Source organism: Bos grunniens, chromosome 13 (genome assembly GCF_055505025.1).
Source record: "Bos grunniens cultivar Pamir isolate PY7600 chromosome 13, Bosgru_T2T1.0, whole genome shotgun sequence".
Lineage (NCBI taxonomy): Eukaryota > Metazoa > Chordata > Mammalia > Artiodactyla > Bovidae > Bos > Bos grunniens.
In genome coordinates, this window is record NC_141177.1 from 63,561,315 (window position 1) to 63,580,063 (window position 18,749).

The following is an 18,749-nucleotide window of genomic DNA, read 5'->3' on the forward strand; positions in this document are numbered from 1 at the left end:
CCACCGTGGACACAGCATCTCCCCCGGAAAAGACTGCTGTTGGACCCACTGTCATTTTAATGTGAGTCATCTGACAAAACTCAGGTGATGATGGGCAGTTAGTTTCACAGAAATGGGATGTCCCAGTCAGTAGTTCTCTATCAGGTTCCTTTTTTTTTTCATGTCAGTCTGGCCCCCAGGGTATAGATTTTATTCTCCTACTTGAGCTTGCCATAAACTCCACATTCATCTTTCCAGTCACTTCGTATATTAGAGCCTATCAGTTCATAGGATTCAAGCGTCTTGTCTGTTTACCCCTAGACTGCACTTGCTGCAGAGCTCTTTCCCGAGTCCCATTCAAACCCGGCAGTATCACCTGATATATGGGTCAGGTAAGTACTTTCAAGTGTCAAATACACATCCTCCAGAACCCAAATAGGATTACCAAGCATTTTCTAAAATTCTCATCACTGAGATCTGTGACATGTGATTATCTTTCATTTTTGAGGGGATATCTTAGCATGCTTCTAAGAACTTTACTGATATGGTATGCCATTGAATATTTATAGTTTGTCTCCTACCCCTTGGAATACATATGGCTATCAAGGCATCCAAAATACTGTGACCTCTTAGCCATCTGGAATAATGAGCCTAGTTCTGAAGACATAGCTGATGTGCTGTTTATCAGATGTCTGACTGGGTCACATCTCTTCAGACATATGACAGGCTGAGACAGTAAACACTGCCAGATAGACAAATATACTGTCGTCCACCCCAAGTGGATGCAAATTCACGATCTTTTCTGGTAAAACTGAAAAAGAACACATACAGTGGCTCAGTGGACACATGCCATATACACAGGCCATGAAAATCTGCTCCAGCACTTATACCACCTCTCTCCTGGCATCTATCCATGTGCCTACTAGTTGAGTCCAGAGGGGGGAGATTAGCAAATTAAACATATGATGGAGTCCACCATGCCCGCATCCTTTGAGTCATTAGTTTGCATTTATTTCTGCTGTTCTCATAGATGTTTTTCAAATTTACTGGCTTAGATGGGTCTGAAGTAGGTTCAGAGGCCTCTATTTGGCCTTCCCCATTATATTTGTGTTCTGTTTGTTACAAACCTAGACAGTGTATTAAAAAGCAGAGACATCACAAAGGGCTGAATAGTCAAACCTATGGTCTTTCCAGTAGTCATGTACAGATGTGAGAGCTGGACCATAAAAAAGGCAGAGTGCTAAAGAACTGATGCTTTGGGGACTGGAGAAGACTCTTGAGAGTCCCTTGAACAGCAGGGAGATAAAAACAGTCCATCCTAAAAGAAATCAACCCTGAGTACTCACTGGAAGGACTGATGCTGAAGCTCCAATAATTTGGCCACCTCATGTGAACAGCCAACACATGGGAAAAGACCCTGATGCTGGGAAAGACTGAGGGCAAGAGAAGCAAGTGACAGAGAATGAGATGGGTTGGATGGCATCACCAATATGAACATGAACTTTAGCAAACTCTGGCAGACAGTGAGGGACAGGCAGGCCTGGCATGGGTCAGTCCAGTTTGCTTTCACTTTTCACTTTCATGCATTGGAGAAGGAAATGGCAACCCACTCCAGTGTTCTTGCCTGGAGAATCCCAGGGACAGGGGAGCCTGGTGGCTGCCGTCTATAGGGTCACAGAGTCGGACACGACTGAAGTGACTTAGCATAGCATAGCATAGCATGCTATACTAATGTGTTTTATGTTGAAATATCTACTTTTGAGTCATTCATTTTTTTCCTTAGAGTTTGTCAACTTTGTTGACATATTCAGAAAACCAACTTTTAGTTTCATTTTTTCCTATTGGTTTTCTATTCTCTATCATATCAAAGTATAATTGGTAAAACTTCAATACATTTAAGGTGTACAACATAATGTTTTATGTATATACTGTGAAATATATGTATACACTGTGTTAGGTAACTGTATACTTATAACTGAGCTTCCCTGGTAGCTCAGCTGGTAAAAAGGCCGCCTGAAATGCAGGAGACTCTGGTTTGATTCCTGGATCCAGAAGATCCCCTGGAGAAAGGGATAGGCTACCCATTCCAGTATTCTTGGGCTTTCCTGGTGGCTCAGACAGTAAACAATCCGTCTGCAATACCGGAGACCTGGGTTCGATCCCTGGGTTGGGAAGATCCCCTGGAGGGCATGGCAACCTACTCCAGTTATTCTTGCCTGGAAGATCCCCATGGACAGAGGAGCCTGCAGGCTACAGCCCATGGGGTCACAAAGAGTAGGACACGGCTAAACAACTAAGCACATACTTACAACTGCTTTATCTTGTGGACCTTATCTTTACGTAATGTTTAGAGTCTACTTTGTCTGACGTGAGTGTGGCCACTCTTGGTTGCTATTTTATCTTTTTCCATTCTTTTACTTGCTGCATGTGTCCTGAGATCAAAAGCAAGTCTCATACACGACATACAGTTGAATTTTTTCTCTCCATTCAGGTAATCTATAGCTTTTGATTGGTATATTTAAACTGTTTAAAGTAATTACTGATTACTTTTAGTAAGAGAAGCACTTACTATTTCCATTTTGTTAACTGTTTTTTATATGACTTCTATCATTTTTGTTCCTCTTTCCTGTCTTAATTGGTGGGGTTTTTTTTTTATATATACATACTTTGATTCCCTTATTTTCCTGTTTCCTTTCTAGGAATCTTTAAATTGATGTTAATTTACAGTCTCTTAGTTTCAGTTATACGGATGAGTGATTGTTTTATATATATATTCTTTCCCATTTTAGGTTAGTACAAGATACTGAGTATAGTTCCCTGTGCTATACAGAAGTCCTTGATGTTTACCTATTTTACTATAGTTTACTATATAGTAGTGTGTATAGGTTCATCCCAAACTCCTAATTTATCTCCCTGCCCCAATCCCTTTTGGTAACCATAAGTTTGTTTTTCTATGTCTGAGTCTGTTTCTCTTTTGTAAATAAGGTTATTTGTATCACTGTTTTTACAATGCACATGTAGGTGATATCATAGGATATTTATGTCTCTGACTTAGTATGATATGTCTAGGTCCATCCATATTGCTGCAAATGGCATTATTTCATTTTTTATGATTGAGTGGTATTCCAATGTGTACATGTATGTCTAAATATCTTTTCAAATTAAGAGTTTTCTCCTTAATATATGCACAGGGTTGGGATGACTGGCTCATATTGTAACTGTATATAAAAACATATGTCAGGAGAAAAATCATGTATTAGAGAAAGTAGACTATGTTCCTATATTATTTTTTAAAATCTCATTAAAAAAAGCAAACTTGTGGAGCAAAAAATACGAATTCAGTTATACTGTGGGTGTAAGGAAATGAGCTGAACCACACGGCAGTGTAGGTGGCAGGAATGGAAAATGAAGCAGGTGAAATGGATGGTTCTTTTTCTCAAAGAGGTATAATCCTCAAAGATGATTTACTCTAAGCTAGGAAATGCATTTAAGCAGGAGAGGTAAAAAAAGGTACCCATTTTTAAAACCAGGAGGGGCACTGCCAGTGTGCTGGGACTTCTCCCACAGGGCTTCCCACATCTGACACTTGCAATGGTCCAGCAAGGGACCTATTTCTTTCAAAAGCTTCACACACGTATTTTTTATGGATACATATACTTTATAACATAAATAAACCAAAGACAAATGAAAATTTAAAAAACTCCCAACAATTTCCTGTCTGAATCTTAAGTAAAATGATATAGTTTCCAGCTTTAAGTCAACAGCTGTAAGATCATGTTCTTAGAGAGTTAATTCTGCTTAATGTAGGAATGAAACCCAGCTCCTAGGGATGGAAGAGAAGCAGATTTGTCCAGTATTTGGAGAGCCAAAAAATAGACTGACATCTTATTTTACTCTACCTACCTACCTTCTTTCTCTCTTTTGGCTTAAGTAAAATATCAGAAATTTTTTAAGCTATAAAAACTTCACGTATACCAACTAACAAAATATACAGAGCCCAAACATCTGATTTAAATATTTTAAGCATCTTTATTTAATAAATAACTTCACTAAAACAGCATTGTAAAAAGTGAACTGTTAAAATTAAAAGGCACTTAAAATAAGAAGGTGAATAGTATGAAACAAAACAGGAAACTCAAACAGTGAGAAGTAAATATACAGTGGTCTGTTATAGCACTAATGGAAAGTAAGAAATGCTTAAGTGATAGCTATTGCATGAGCCACAGTACAACTTCACGTGTTCAATAAAAAGGCAAATGTACAGCTAAAACATCGATGAAAAAGTACTGATTTTTTAAAAGTCTTACCCAAATTGCAAACAAATACATTAAATGATTAGAAGAGGTGATAAAAAGCACCAGGCTTTAAAAAGAAAATGAATAAAATAAAATTCACCCGGAGGTCCTCAATTTAGCAAATACTATGTAAATTAAGGCCTTTATGTAGATAATGCTAAATCAAGGACTTTTTGCAGAAAATTTCCCAAGACTTGAATTTACAAAGAGAAGGCATAAAAGTTACCAAAATTAAGTAACTCTTAAAATGGCACACAGGTTTTAAAGCTATGTTTTCCCTTCCTAGCTCTGACTTTCCCCATGGCCTTTGCAGATCAAATATTTCACTATTTTACACCTGTAACTCCTAGCATACTCATCTTTCAGGTATGTCATCAGTCATATCTAACAGGCAAATAGCAAAATAATACATTAAAACGATTCTAAACTAGCTAGAAGGACATTACTTTGGATTCTGTATAACTGAAAAATGACATGTCTGCAAAGCTAGAAATCAGTTTAACACTTAACAGAAAATCTTATATCATCCTCGTTAACTACTGCCTTTCAATCACTCTAGAAATACTGCTTAATCCAGTAAGAGCTGGATTTCACTAGTCCAGGAGAAAAGGTCAAAAAGGCACATTGTGACCTTAGATGACAAGGATAATCATCCTGTCTCAAGTCTTTTGTCAGTCCCTGGCATTGGTTATAACATTATTTTCAAAATAATAAAAAAATTTTCAAATTATACATATTGTACATTTTCAGAACCTGCCCATGAGAGAACCATGGTGACACTGCCCTGAAGCTCTCTTACTGTGACTGTGGAATTACTACTTTGCCTGCAGTGCTGTGGGTACACACAGGCAGTGCTCATTTCCCCTCGTACTTCGGATTAACAACAGTTGTCACAGCACTCTTGTAAATAGGATTTTCACCCTAAGAAAGAAAAAAGAAAAAAATTATCAGTTACTCTACTAAAGTCATTCTAACTTCAAAAAACAATATTAAAATTAAAGACCATTTTAAGTCATTTCCATTTGATCTGTCCAGGTATCAAAAGCTTACAAAAAATGAAAAATGAAAGCTTTGCCCCACAAGGCTAAAGGTGCCCCTGAAAAGGCACTTTTCCTTTCTGAAAAGTCCTTCCTCCACTAGTGATCTGCTGTCAACGGCTTCTCTTTTTTAAACTAGTTCTGAATACTGTCTTGAAACTAGTTTTTAACAAACTCTTCTGCCATCAACTGCCTGATTCTTAATCCTTATTGTGCACAAAGGTGCTTGATAATGAAGAGAGTGCTTGGCTTTCTTGTCTGTGAGGGAGGTGCTCTTCTGAGGCTTTGCCACTCAGGGTGCAGAGATGCTGAGGAAGACTGTCACAGGTGGGCACAGTGCCAAATGTGCTTAGACAAAAATCATTACTATTCTTCATGAAATAGCTGCTATTCTTCTATATGCTGAAGAAACATTTTATCTTTGACACTATATTTTACTGAAGAGTTAAATGATTCCAAGCCATAAACATGAGAGATCTTTCAAGAGTCAAACTTCACTGACAGTGATGTTTTAAAACATGTAATTTTCTTAAAAAATTCTCATTCTATATTATACATTTTAATATCTTCTATAGCATTTTTTTTCTATTCTTTAAAACTGAAGATAGGCTTGAAAGTCAAATGAGAAATACACGCAAACATTCCTATCTCAGAGGAAATAAGTGAGTACAAATCAAATAAATGTTTTAAGATTTTTAAATGCTATTTAGTTTCGTATTTTACTATAGAACCATTTGAGGTTATAGGGTAATTTTTGCTTTTAAATTTATCCACACTTTACTTCAGGTTACATTTGGATATCGCTTTCATTGCCACAATTTCTTCCTCCTAGAAGGGTATAGTTTGGTGGATGACAAACATGAAGATAAAGAACTCTGAAACAGTACACAAGAGAATTACATACATAAAATGGGAAGAGCATAAGAGAAAAGGGATTGACTGAGATTAACGATATTGTCAAAATGAAATTGACTACAGATAAAACATGGAAAGGTCTATAGAAGCATATACACATGCAGAGTCAGAAATCTATATGGTTGAGAAGTTTTTAAGGGTACATATGTATGCCTTGAGTGGGAAAGAGAAAGCAGACGATGCCATCTTTAAAAAGACTAAGAATTCATTGAGGGAAAGTAAAACATATAAAGGCTGTGTCTTGAGAAACACCAAATAAACCACTCTGACTTCAGTTCAGCAGTTAGTCTGGAACCTGACACTGTGCCTTCACTCCGCCCTACAAAGCACAACCTGCCTGGTCATTTCTGAAACACAGAAGAAACTCAGGATCCCTCAGAGATAAACATTATATAATCTGGATGACAAAAATCACATCAGATATCAAATTCTGAGCTCTCGTCCCAACTGGATCCCCAATGGTATTTTAACAGACATTTCATAATGGAGACTGGAGTATGGATCCTAGCAACTACATTCCTAATGAGTAATCAAGTACAAATAAGTGAGTCTATTTCCACCTTCCTATCATGCAAGGCTAGAACTCCCATTTTTTTTCAAATATGCTAGGAAAAAAATTACCATTAAGTTTCTTTAATGCATTAGATAAATCTAATATTTAATACTTAAAAACTGTAAGAGAGGTAATAAAACATGGAGAAGAAAAAAAAAACATGGAGAAGAAAAAAAAAAAGCCTAAGTTACAGATAAGTACAATTTACATGGCAGAACTTACCTTTGGAGAAAACACTGCCTTTTCATGTACACATTTCTATTTATTATTTCATATATATTATTATTTCAAAGTCCATCCAAACAAAATTTTAACATGCAAGGTTAGAGGTAAGAGATTAAACCATCTGCGTTGGGCATCATCTTAAATGGAGGTTAAGCTAAAATAATGCATATTAGTTCCCATCGTTCAGAGTGCAACCCTTCCCCATCCCAACAAAAAGCAAAGCCTGTTTAAATCAAGAGGAACAGGGTTACATTCAGCAGGGAAGTCCTCTGTTCTCAGTAAATGTCGTCCGTGCTTACTCTGGAAGGCCTGATGTGGTTACAGCATCATTTCTGTTGCATATGAGAAATGCAGTGCACCACTGTGGGAGATTAGCAGCCCACATTTAATGTGTTTATATATGAACAGCTTTAACAGAGTTGATGATTTGATTTTTTTTAAATGTACCTACATGAATAGTCTTATGTGCTGAAGACTGCCTGCCTATTTATCTGAAATATGTTAATGACATAACTGACCAGCAACCTTGGTCCCATACTGGAAAAGTGCTTTGTAAGCCATGATTTAATTTCTTAATGCTCATTCATTAATATCTACTGTTTATTTCTACTTTAGTTTTTCTTGAGAAAACATCTCAGAATAACCAGTACCCATTAATTTTCCTGAATTTCACTAATGAATAAAAAAATTTTCACAAAACTTTCACACCTTGAATTATCCAAAATGGTTATTTTGGCTGAAGTAACAGTGTACCAAAAATTGACTTAACAATAAAAACATGAAGTTTCACTGTTACTGATAATTTCCTTCAAAACACAATTTAACATATAGCAAGGTAAAAATTTCACCTTTCAATAGGAGATACAGAAATTTTTTCATGTTAAGTATCCATATAAAATGTCAATATCTGATTATGACAGAAATTGGAAAGGAAAAAAGGAGAAAAAAAAAAAAAAACTAGCAAATTAGTTTCCTTCTAAAAATGACATTCTTTCTGTAAAGCTCTAAGTGAAGAAGAAAAGAATATTAAGTCTCATACTACTAAGAAAATGTACCAGACCACGCAAGATGGTGTATGTGTATGTTAGTCGCTCAGTCGTGTCCAACTCTTTGCGACCCCACGGACTGTAGCCCACCAGGCTTCTCTGTCCATGGAATTCTCCAGGCAAGAATACTAGAGTGGATTGCCATTCCCTTCTCCAGAGGAACTTCCCAACCCAGGTTTCCTGCATGGCAGGCAGATTCTTTACCATTTGAGCTACAGGGAAGTCTTACGCAAGATGGATCTGACAATAATTTTCTGCCATCAAATTTAACTTTGCCATTTCAAAATTCTTAAGATCTGCTTAATTGGACACATAATAGTTTCTAATGTTATCAGTACTCCCTGTATCTCTTAAAAATAAGAAACATTTCTATACTTTAAAATCTTACCGTGTTGTTGTAAGTATACTCTCATTCATCACAGTAAACAAACAAATCTGCATTGATGGGTTTCTGGGTATAACAGTGACTTCCCCATCCAGTAGTGTCACAGTAACACTAACATTCTTAAGTTACTAGAAATAGCAAAGACTGTCATTTCCTATAGTGATCTCCCTCCTCCTAACCAGGTAACAGTGTCTGCTGAAGACATGTTGATTGCTACCAGTTCAATGCAGTGGTTAAGAACCCAGACCCTGGAGCCCAGTGGCCTGGGTTTGAATCTCAGCTTTTCCACTAACTAGTTTTGTGAACTTGGTCAAGTTACCGAACTCTTCTGTGCCTCAGTCTTCTCATATGTGAAATAAGAATAAAGGAAAGGAAGGAGTTCAGGATCACCAGTCAGGAGAATTGGTTCTAATCACAACCTTTTTATCAGAGTATTAGGGGCTTACATAATTTTATTAAAACACACTAGAAACATTTCATGAAAATTCAGTTATAAGGAAAAAGCCTGTCCAGTGTTGATAAAAGAGGAAATGATACATTTGTCACCCAGGTAGAGCATACACTCACCAAAATAACTTTCCCTTACCTTAGAGAACAGGTGAACCAAGCTTTATTACCACTATGAAATTTTCAGCAAAGTTTTTATTTAAAACTCTAGTAGGGTTTTTCTCTACATGAAATTTAATTTTCATGTTCACTTTCACTCTAAAACTTACAAATAATAATTTGTTAAATAAAGGATATTATATATAAGGATGTTATCATATAAGGATGATAATATCACCTAAAGCAAAGGACTCTAGTGAGGATTATAACTGACAGGCTGCTATCAAATACTGTAGTCATTAGCCAAAAACAACACAGTGTAGTTACTGACTCCCTGTTAAAGCTCTGGGAAGTGCAGTGACCCAGTGCCATTCTACCTAAGCAGAAGAGCTGGGACTCGACCCAGGTCAGTCTGATCACAACACACGTTCTTTTCACTACAACACAGTTGCTGCTTCTATACCATAAAGCTTAAGCCAAAGCCCTTCTAAATACTATTAACACATAGAAAGAAAAGCCATAGTATAGCCATATAAATAAAGCCAGACTTTGGAGGAAAAAAAAAAACAATAGTGATAAAAGACACGCAGTGCAGTAAAGACATGCCAAGACAGAAAATGAAGAAAATACGAACGGCAATTTAGAGACCAGCTTTACGTCCATAGTTTGGGTTCTTGAAATTATTAATAGGACTCTTGTAAATCGGATTTTCTTGCTAAAGTAAAAGAAATAGTTTCTAATGATTTCATCAGAAAAAAACTGACATGTATAGTGAATGTTTATAAAAGACAATTTTTACTATTCTTACGCTTCCAAAATTATTTTTTTTTAATCCAAGCAAATTGTTGTAAAATGCAAATGACTAAAATTCATTTACACCTGAAAAATACTGAAGATTGTCACTGCCTTCTTGTATCAAAAGATGAATACAAGACAGCCAACATGTGGCCACACTAGCCTCCAACCCCACATTTCAAAGCACTAAATGCTGACATACATTTTCATCACTTACAGCTTTTAAGTTTTGTACAAAACAAGGTTACTGAGTTGTAATTTGCAGAGTAAAAATACCCTTTTAAAGTACATAGTTTCATGAATTTTCAAATGTATGAAGACACCCATCTGGGCAATTTAGAGACCATAGGTTTAGTCCCCACAGGTTTGCCTTTTCTAGACTCCAGTACTCTCGCCTGGAAAATCCCACGGGCGGAGGAGCCTGGTGGGCTGCAGTCCATGGGGTCGCTAAGAGTCCGACACAACTGAGCGACTTCACTTTCACTTTTCCCTTTCATGCATTGGAGAAGGAAATGGCAACCCACTCCAGTGTTCTTGCCTGGAGAATCCCAGGGACAGGGGAGCCTGGTGGGCTGCCATCTATGGGGTCACACAGAGTCAGACATGATTGAAGTGACTTAGCAGCCAACTATTATATAAATTGAATTACACAGCATGTAGTCTTTTGAGTGGCTGATTTCTACTTAGGGTTGTTAAAAAAAAGCAGCAGCTTTCCACTGAACAGTCTGAAGTTATGTAGGGTTTTCATTTTTTTGGTCATGCCAAGTATGTGGGATCTAAGTTCCCCAACCAGGGATTGAACCCACACCCCTTGTATTAGAAATGAGTGTTAACCACTGCACCACCAGGGAAGTCCCCAGGATTCTATTTTATATAAAAAGAAAAGGCAGAAGAGCAGAGTTAAGATTAAAATTATTAAGAAAATAAAAATACCACAGTAACCTGAAGAAACATTCTTACAACTGTTTTCTTTTAATGGGGTGTATTTAATATGTTTTCTGTTTTTCACTGAATGCAAGTTTCCTGAATAATAAATTCTGGGGGGCAAATGAAATATTTAAAGGACTTTAACAATCAGCTTTAGAGCTAATAAACAAGTCTTAGAAGCGTTACATTTACTTTATGAAACACTTTCCATTTTAGATGTTTTCCAACTTACCGTGTCCCATTTGGCATTCATTTTTTCCTTCTCAAATTTGGCAAATTCCCTTCTGTCATGAATGATCATTAAAAGCTTCCAAATCAGCAGCAATGCAAGGCCAATAAGAACAATTCCAGCAACCACACCTGCTACAATTGGAATAATGTCTGGACCAGTGGGGCACTCTGTAAAGTGAAAAGCAAAGGATACGCACACAAGGGGGTTAGCCTGTGAAAGTGCAGCCAAAACTACAGAGAGCTGTGCAGTCTCACAAAAGACACAGGAATTGAAACTCCAAGATAAGTGAAGTCTTGGGGCACACTATCCAAAAGAACCTATAAAAAAAGATACTGGAAGTAACAGATAAGTTTACAAGATCATAAGGTACATGGTCAGTAAGTAAAAATCATGTATTTCTATGAATTATACCAAAACGGATTTCTATATATTAGAAACTGAACCTCAGAAAATAGTATTATCGACAATAGCACCAAAATCACGAAATACCTATATATAAACTTAATACAACATGTACAAGATTTATATGCTAAAAATTACTGAATACTGATTATTTTTCTGGGCTCCAAAATCACTACAGATGGTGACTGCAGCCATGAAATTAAAAGACGCTTACTCCTTGGAACGAAAGTTATGACCAACCTAGATAGCATATTCAAAAGCAGAGACATTACTTTGCCAACAAAGGTTCGTCTAGTCAAGGCTATGGTTTTTCCAGTGGTCATGTATGGATGTGAGAGTTGGACTGTGAAGAAGGCTGAGAGCCAAAGAATTGATGCTTTTGAACTGTGGTGTTGGAGAAGACTCTTGTGAGTCCCTTGGACTGCAAGGAGATCCAACCAGTCCATTCTGAAGGAGATCAGCCCTGGGATTTCTTTGGAAGGAATGATGCTAAAGCTGAAACTCCAGTACTTTGGCCACCTTATGCAAAGAGTTGACTCATTGGAAAAGACTCTGATGCTGGGAGGGATTGGGGGCAGGAGGAGAAGGGGACGACAGAGGATGAGATGGCTGGATGGCATCACTGACTCGATGGATGTGAGTCTCAGTGAACTCTAGGAGTTGGTGATGGACAGGGAGGCCTGGAGTGCTACGATTCATGGGGTCGCAAAGAGTCGGACACGACTGAGCGACTGATCTGATCTGATTTTTAAAAAAGTTAAAGACCTGAATAAATGGAGAGATTTTATCTATGTTCATTGATTAGAAGATGTCAATGCTCTCCCAATTTGATCTATAAACTCAATATTATCCCAGTCAAAATCCTGGCAGGACATGTGTAGGATATCAAGCAAGTGAATTCTAAAATTTACAAAGAAGTAGGAGAACTAGCAAAGTGTCTCAAACACACTTTCAGGAAAAAAAAAGTTGGACAACTTACATTACCAGATGTCACAAAACTAGCCGTTAAGCAACAGTAATTGAGACAGTGTGGTATTGGCTAAGGGACAGATGCCTAAATTAATGGAACAGAATCAAAAGTCAGAAACAGGCCCACACACATAAGGTCATCTTATTTTCACCCAAAGTGGAGAGAGGTCAGCCTTTTCAAGAAATGGTACAAGAACTGCTGGAAATCTACCTACAAATAACTGGACCTCCACTCCAGATACTGAGAGCAGCTCAAAATACATTATGAACCTAAATGCAAAGCCAGAAACTAAAACTTTCAGAAGAAAACACAGGAGAAAAATACTTATGAAGCTGAGTTATGAAGAGAGTTCTAACATAGTAAGAAACGAGATCTACAAAAGAAAAACCTGGTAAAATTTAAGCTTCTGGTCTTCAAAAAACAGTATGTGAAATACACATACCTGAAAATGCAAAATAACAACTGAGGCTTTAAAAAAGTTTGGCTGTTTCTTTTGAAGTTAAATATATGCCCTCTCCCCAATTCCTAACATTTATCCTAGAGAAATGAAAACTTACATTCCAATAATAATCACAAATGTAGAAAATTCTAAGAACGTATTAAAAGTTCCCAGAAAAAAAAGATAAAAATGATTCATCTCTTGAAAAGCAGAACAAATTCATGCCATATAATACCCTTTAACAAATTATCTTTCCCAGTGCCCAAGCCTAAATCAAGCTGCTATTAAAAATATCACGAGTAACGATGTTACTGAGTACCTTCTATCAGGCACTGTGCTAAGGGCTTTATATGGGTTACTGCATTTACTCTTCAAACTCTCCATAACATAAAATTTGCTTTCTCTTTCCCTTGTTTCTTATAGTTAACTAAATACTCTTTTAAGCTTGAAGAGATTTAAAATGCCCCAACTTGAATGTAAAGTAGTCATGTAAAGTAGCTGGAAGCTGTTCCTAGATCTGAGTGAGTGAAAGTCGCTTAGTCATGTCTGACTATTTGCGACTCCATGGACCGTCCATCGAATTCTCCAGGCCAGAATACTGGAGTGGGTAGCCTTTCCCTTCTCCAGGGGATCTTCCCAACCCGGGGATCGAGGGGAACTACCAAAAGCTCTAAGCAGCAGAAAGATATAAAAGAAAATGCAAAAAACTTTGAAATGATCAGATTTCTACCTGGAGTCTCTACAACATGAACAGTGGCCTCATTGTTCCCATTCACGGAGTATGTGAAGTAGAACCAGCAGTCGTCAACGTCCTTCTCCTTACAGTGGGACAAGGGATCCACCTGGCCTGGCTGGGGCAATTTGTCCCGATTTTCAACCTTGGTAATGTTGAAATGTGAACATTCCTGAGCACATGTGTCTTTCTTCTCTCCTTTATTGAAGGCTCGGCACTGAACACATTCTCTGTTAAAATGCAAATGATTATATTTATTATTTATAATCATATTTGCTTAAAGATTATTTTGTGTGCTAGACTCAAAATTTGACCAAATTAGGCCAAGAGAGATGAAAGAAGATATGAATAAATGAAAAAACATATGACATTTCTTGGTGGGAAAACTAAACATAAAGACGCTAGCTTCCTAAGTGAAATTACAGATTTATTACAGCCCAAACTAAAATCCTCCAAAAGAAATAAGAGTAGTAAGCTAAAACTAGCCCTATCAGATATGAAATATACAATATAAAGCCAAAATAACTTTTGAAATGTATTGCTGGTATTATGGTTCTTTCTGCAAGGGACAAAACCTTCCATTTTATTTAGTCAAAAGGCAGTAAATAAATTAATTAGCAATTGGTAATACTAATTTAACAAAGGTTACCACATGGATTCAATTAAATACAAAATTCAGGTTGAAATAATGGTACCACCACCCTCATAGGATACAATTCACTATCATGTGCAAACACTAGCGATTGAGAATTTTTAGATTTACAAAGTGGGCTTCAATGTGACAGATACTTTATTTACAGTGTGGCCTAGTATTAGCACTGTTCTATGGACCGTGTGTTCATACACAGGCGAACAGTGAGCAATCACCTATTTCAAGCAACTGAGAAATACTTACTTATGCTCAGCACAAACTCCAAGGCAGGTCTGACACATCTCACAGGTTGGCCCTTGGAACTTGGGGTCTGTACACTTACAGGCACCACACTCACAGACGCCGCGGCCATTGCAGATCTGTCCATTCACGGCCATGCAGGAAGTGGTATCCAGAGAACAGTCACAGGCGCTGCCGGTGTAGTTAGGGTTGCACTCACACACTCGACACTTGCAAACACCATTTCCTGCAATTAAAAATCTCATTTCTCACAACAGTGGTAACAATATAATCACAACACTGAAAAATGAAAACAAGCAAGAATATGTAAGAAAGTATCCACAGGAGGGAGTGGCCCTCAATGGTGCCCCTTTTCTATTTATTCACTAAGCAAACTTGCAACATGTTTCATTATATTAGACAGGACCACATTTTGTAACCACTTTCAGACCCATTCTCACCTCCACATATTAAGCCATTGGATCTATCACAGTTGAAATTATCACACTCGCAGAATTTGCCAGAATAAATTTCATTTGTATTGTCCCTCTTCCTACACACACACTGTCCACAGACACACTCTCCATTGTTGCTACAGATTTCTGAACTGTTTTCTTTCCTGCAGTAGGCGTCCATGTCTTCGCTGTTCACCTCATCTGTGCTACATTCACAGTGTCTCCCGACACGTCCCTCGTTGCACCTGAACAAAGAATCCAAAATTTCAGTCACATAAAAAGAATTGAAAGTAACAAGTGGTGAGAAAGAGAGGAAATAAAACTATAAACATTATCTTCAGACTGCAATTATATAATATGTGTCACAGAAGTGTACATATGTACATGTGTACACACACACACAGCCATTCAAGTCCACACGGAGTCTACACAGGGGCCTAGGAACAAATTCCTCTTTAGGAAAGTAACCATTCTGATCAAAATGAAACTACAATCTAGCAATGAACAGGTAAACACAACATTTGGAAACAAAGGATAAACTTATTTTTAAAGAGTGTGGTATGTTTCCAAAGGATATGCTGTATATTACATTTGCTTTTATTTGCCCAATTTTTATACTAAATGTTTATACCCAATTTTTATACTAAAAAGTATAAAAACACACAACTGAACGACTGAACTGATAAAAACACAGCCCAAAAAGTACATGGAAGTTGAAAACCATACTAAAAGTATCATTTAAAAATGTAACTACCATAATGTTTAAAAATAAATTTAAGGATTCAGACTTTTCAGACACTTTTTATAGTGCTTATACACACTGGTATAATACAGTATCTGGTAAATACACAAAAAGAAGGCAAAACATTTTCAAGATCTTTCAGATAATATTTTACTAAAAATGTATCTATACAACTCAGGATATGACATGGAAAATAAAAAATGTAATTTTGTTGTTTAGAATAGAAAGCTAGTAAATGATGGCAAAATAGTCATTAATTTTCCTCATGATTAAAAACCCTTCAAAGCCTAGTCATTTGGGAGCTGACAGTTGAATCAAAATAGTCTTCTCTCCTGTTCTAAAAAAATAGGAGAAAGATGAAATAGGAAGATTTATAGTATAAAAATTAAAACTAATTTGACTTAAGTTCTGTTAGTAGTAGATTCTATGTTCTAAAAATAGTGTTTTCTTAATTTTACAAATATATGAATTAAAATTATTCCAACAATGCAGAAGTACATGTATTAACAAGTGAACATCCTTTATTAATTCCTAATTCCAGTTCCCATATAAAATCACTATTATTTTCTATAAGCTTACTGAGCTCTACAGAGTTCAGATTGCTATCATGAGAGAAAAACCCAAATGCTACCATAAACATTTGTTAAGTAACATCTTAGATGGCTACAAAAGCTTTTATTTTAGAATAAAAAGTAGTCTGCCTAAAGGAAAAAAGGCAGAGAAGAGCTTTCTATAAAGCACACACACAAGACCAACAAATTGATCTTGTGGTGAGCAGCAGTAGTTGGAAGAGTAGTTTATCTGCTCCCACAGAGATTCCAGGAAGCTCAGACGGCCTCCGGACGTCCCGGCTGCCATGCCCCCAGACCGTGCGCGCCTCCCGCTCACCTGCAGGCCCCACACTCGAAGGTCCCGTTGCCGTCGTGGCACTTGGGGCTTCCTGGGATGCCTTCACCCTGGCACTCACATTCGCAGATGAACTGAAGGACAATCTCCACTTCCTCAGTGAAGCCCAGAGGCTTAATTTTAATGGTTTCAGAGTTCTTATTTGGACATTTATTTGCAGTTATGCTAATTTCAAACTGAACCTTAAAAGGAAAACAAGAAGATAAGTTAAAAACTAAGCAATTTAAATCTACTAAAAATTTTTCAAAAAGCCACTCAAGTTATATTTAACTGTTTCTCAAATTATAAGCTAAATTGCTTATAAACAAGTAAGCTTTTCCTTTTACTTCAGAAAAATGTTCATGTAACATACCTCATCCCCAATGGAAATATTAGAGCATTTTCTCCCATTTTCCCCTGTTCCATTCACCCCATTCTTGCAGTAAGACTTGTAATTTATTGTTACTCCTTCCGGCAATTTGCTGTTTTCCAAAATGACTTCTGAAGAAAGGGACTAAAAGAAAGACTAGTAAGAGGAAAGGCAAACAAATGATACTATAAAACAAGTTGAGTTCATAAATCCAGTGGATAAAATGAGCTGTTAAAACAGTATTATTTAAATACTGCAAGCCTAATCTTGAGTGACTAGAAAACACAAAACCCAGAGAAATGGGCTCAAATAAATAACCAATTATTCAAAATAATGTACACAACTGAAAAGAGTATTTAGTTAAAATTTTAATGATGACACAGCACAGAGGCCTAATATTAATTATGAAGAGTTCTAAGAACAAAGAATTCTTTCTTTCCCCACTGGCAACACACTCTCCTCTGCCCTGCCACTTGTAGCTCACTAGCGTTAGTCGCTCAGTCATGTCTCTTTGTAGCCCCATGGTCTATAGCCCACAAGGCTCCTCTGTCCACAGATTTCTCCAGGCAAGAATACTAGAGTGGGTTGCCATTCCCTTCTCTAGGGGATCTTTCCAACTCAGGGATCAAACTTGAGTCTTCTGCATTGCAGGCGGATTCTTTACCGTCTGAGCCATCAGGGAAGCCTCAGCTCACGAAGGACAGAGGTAAATAACCTACTACATAGGCTGGAAATAAATCTGCTTAGGGGCCATTGCAGGCCTGCCCCCACTCCCTCAAAGAAAGAAAACCCAGAGTGGGAGGATTCAAGCCAGTGCTTTTGTAGAACAGCAGAGGGCGCAGGACAAATGGAGAAGGCTGCAGCGGAGAGCTCAGTCCTGGTCACACCACTCGCTTTAACCTCTGAGCCACCAGGGAAGCCCAACAGATGGAGTTAGGAAAGCATTAAGATATGCTGTAAAGACAGAACGACTATGGGGGTGACAGGGAAAAACCAGAATCTAGAAAGTCTGTAAAAATCTGAGTAGGGTCTTTCCAAAACATTTTGTAACCCCCTGGCATGAGGTAGAAAATAAAATTCAACTTGTCGAAGGGCTGGAGCTGGTGTATGCAGCACAGGATGGTTACAGTTGTATTACAAAGGCCTCTGATGACTTACAACAGTTACTGACCAAGGCTTAATGAGTATCCCTAAAGTACTCGGAACTAAACTCGAGATGAACAATTCCTCTTTTAATTTCAACTTCTTTCCACATGGGGTAAAAATCTTATAAATCTTATTTTAATAAGTCATGTATGCATTCATATATATTTTATAGTACATGCACATATGACTGTGTGTGTACCACTTGAGAACAGAGAACTATGTACCCTGAAAATATGGCAAGAGAAGAATTAGAAAAAAATAAAAGGCTTTTCTGGCACAATTCATCAAAATCAATGAATCTATAAAATGAAGGGAAGTACAGAAGACTGAGGTAATCCTATAAATCTAAATGAAAGTTGTTTCATACTTGTTTTCCAAAAAGGAGACTTATTACTTAATGACATTCAAACAGAATTTAGAAATCCAGCCCCCGCCATGCCTTTTATTTTGCCTTGCAAACACATTTTTGTAAGAAAATGAGTTTTTCCTCCACATACAGAATTTTACATACAAGTTTTACATTGTCTTGTGGGGCCTGCTAAATTGTATATGAAAGGAGTTTTACTATTTTTAAGCAAAGTATTCTCAACAAGGTACTGCCCAAAACAGATCTTACTTAGAATGCACTCACATTGTACGCATCGATGATCAACTGAATCACATTGCTGGAATTTGCAGATAATGTTCCTACCGCTGACTTAGGGATCAAATTTTTCAGTTCCTGCAATTAAAAGATAAAACCTATAAAATCTGACTAATTAGCATCTACTGAGTGCCTACTATTTATTTTTAAAAACCATT

The 18,749-nt window shown here is 37.1% G+C and overlaps 1 protein-coding gene across 15 annotated transcripts in view; it reads right to left on the reverse strand.

Annotated features, from left to right (window-relative positions):
* Window positions 1-3,985: 3,985 nt before the first annotated feature.
* Window positions 3,986-18,749, reverse strand: part of ITGB1 (integrin subunit beta 1) — a 91,738-nt gene continuing 76,974 nt past the window's right edge. For 8 of the 15 annotated variants that reach the window (XM_086334584.1, XM_086334581.1, XM_086334580.1 and 5 more), the window contains 8 exons: window positions 18,580-18,669; window positions 16,806-16,946; window positions 16,436-16,635; window positions 14,812-15,050; window positions 14,375-14,597; window positions 13,477-13,709; window positions 10,936-11,102; window positions 3,986-5,195 (listed from right to left, as the gene is read on the reverse strand). In XM_086334584.1, the coding sequence (XP_086190710.1) occupies window positions 5,130-5,195; window positions 10,936-11,102; window positions 13,477-13,709; window positions 14,375-14,597; window positions 14,812-15,050; window positions 16,436-16,635; window positions 16,806-16,946; window positions 18,580-18,669 (1,359 nt within the window). In that variant the 3' untranslated portion in view covers window positions 3,986-5,129. Of the gene's footprint in view, window positions 5,196-9,615; window positions 9,697-10,935; window positions 11,103-13,476; window positions 13,710-14,374; window positions 14,598-14,811; window positions 15,051-16,435; window positions 16,636-16,805; window positions 16,947-18,579; window positions 18,670-18,749 lie in introns of all 15 variants that reach the window. The other 7 variants (XM_086334574.1, XM_086334572.1, XM_086334571.1 and 4 more) reach the window with 1 other exon arrangement.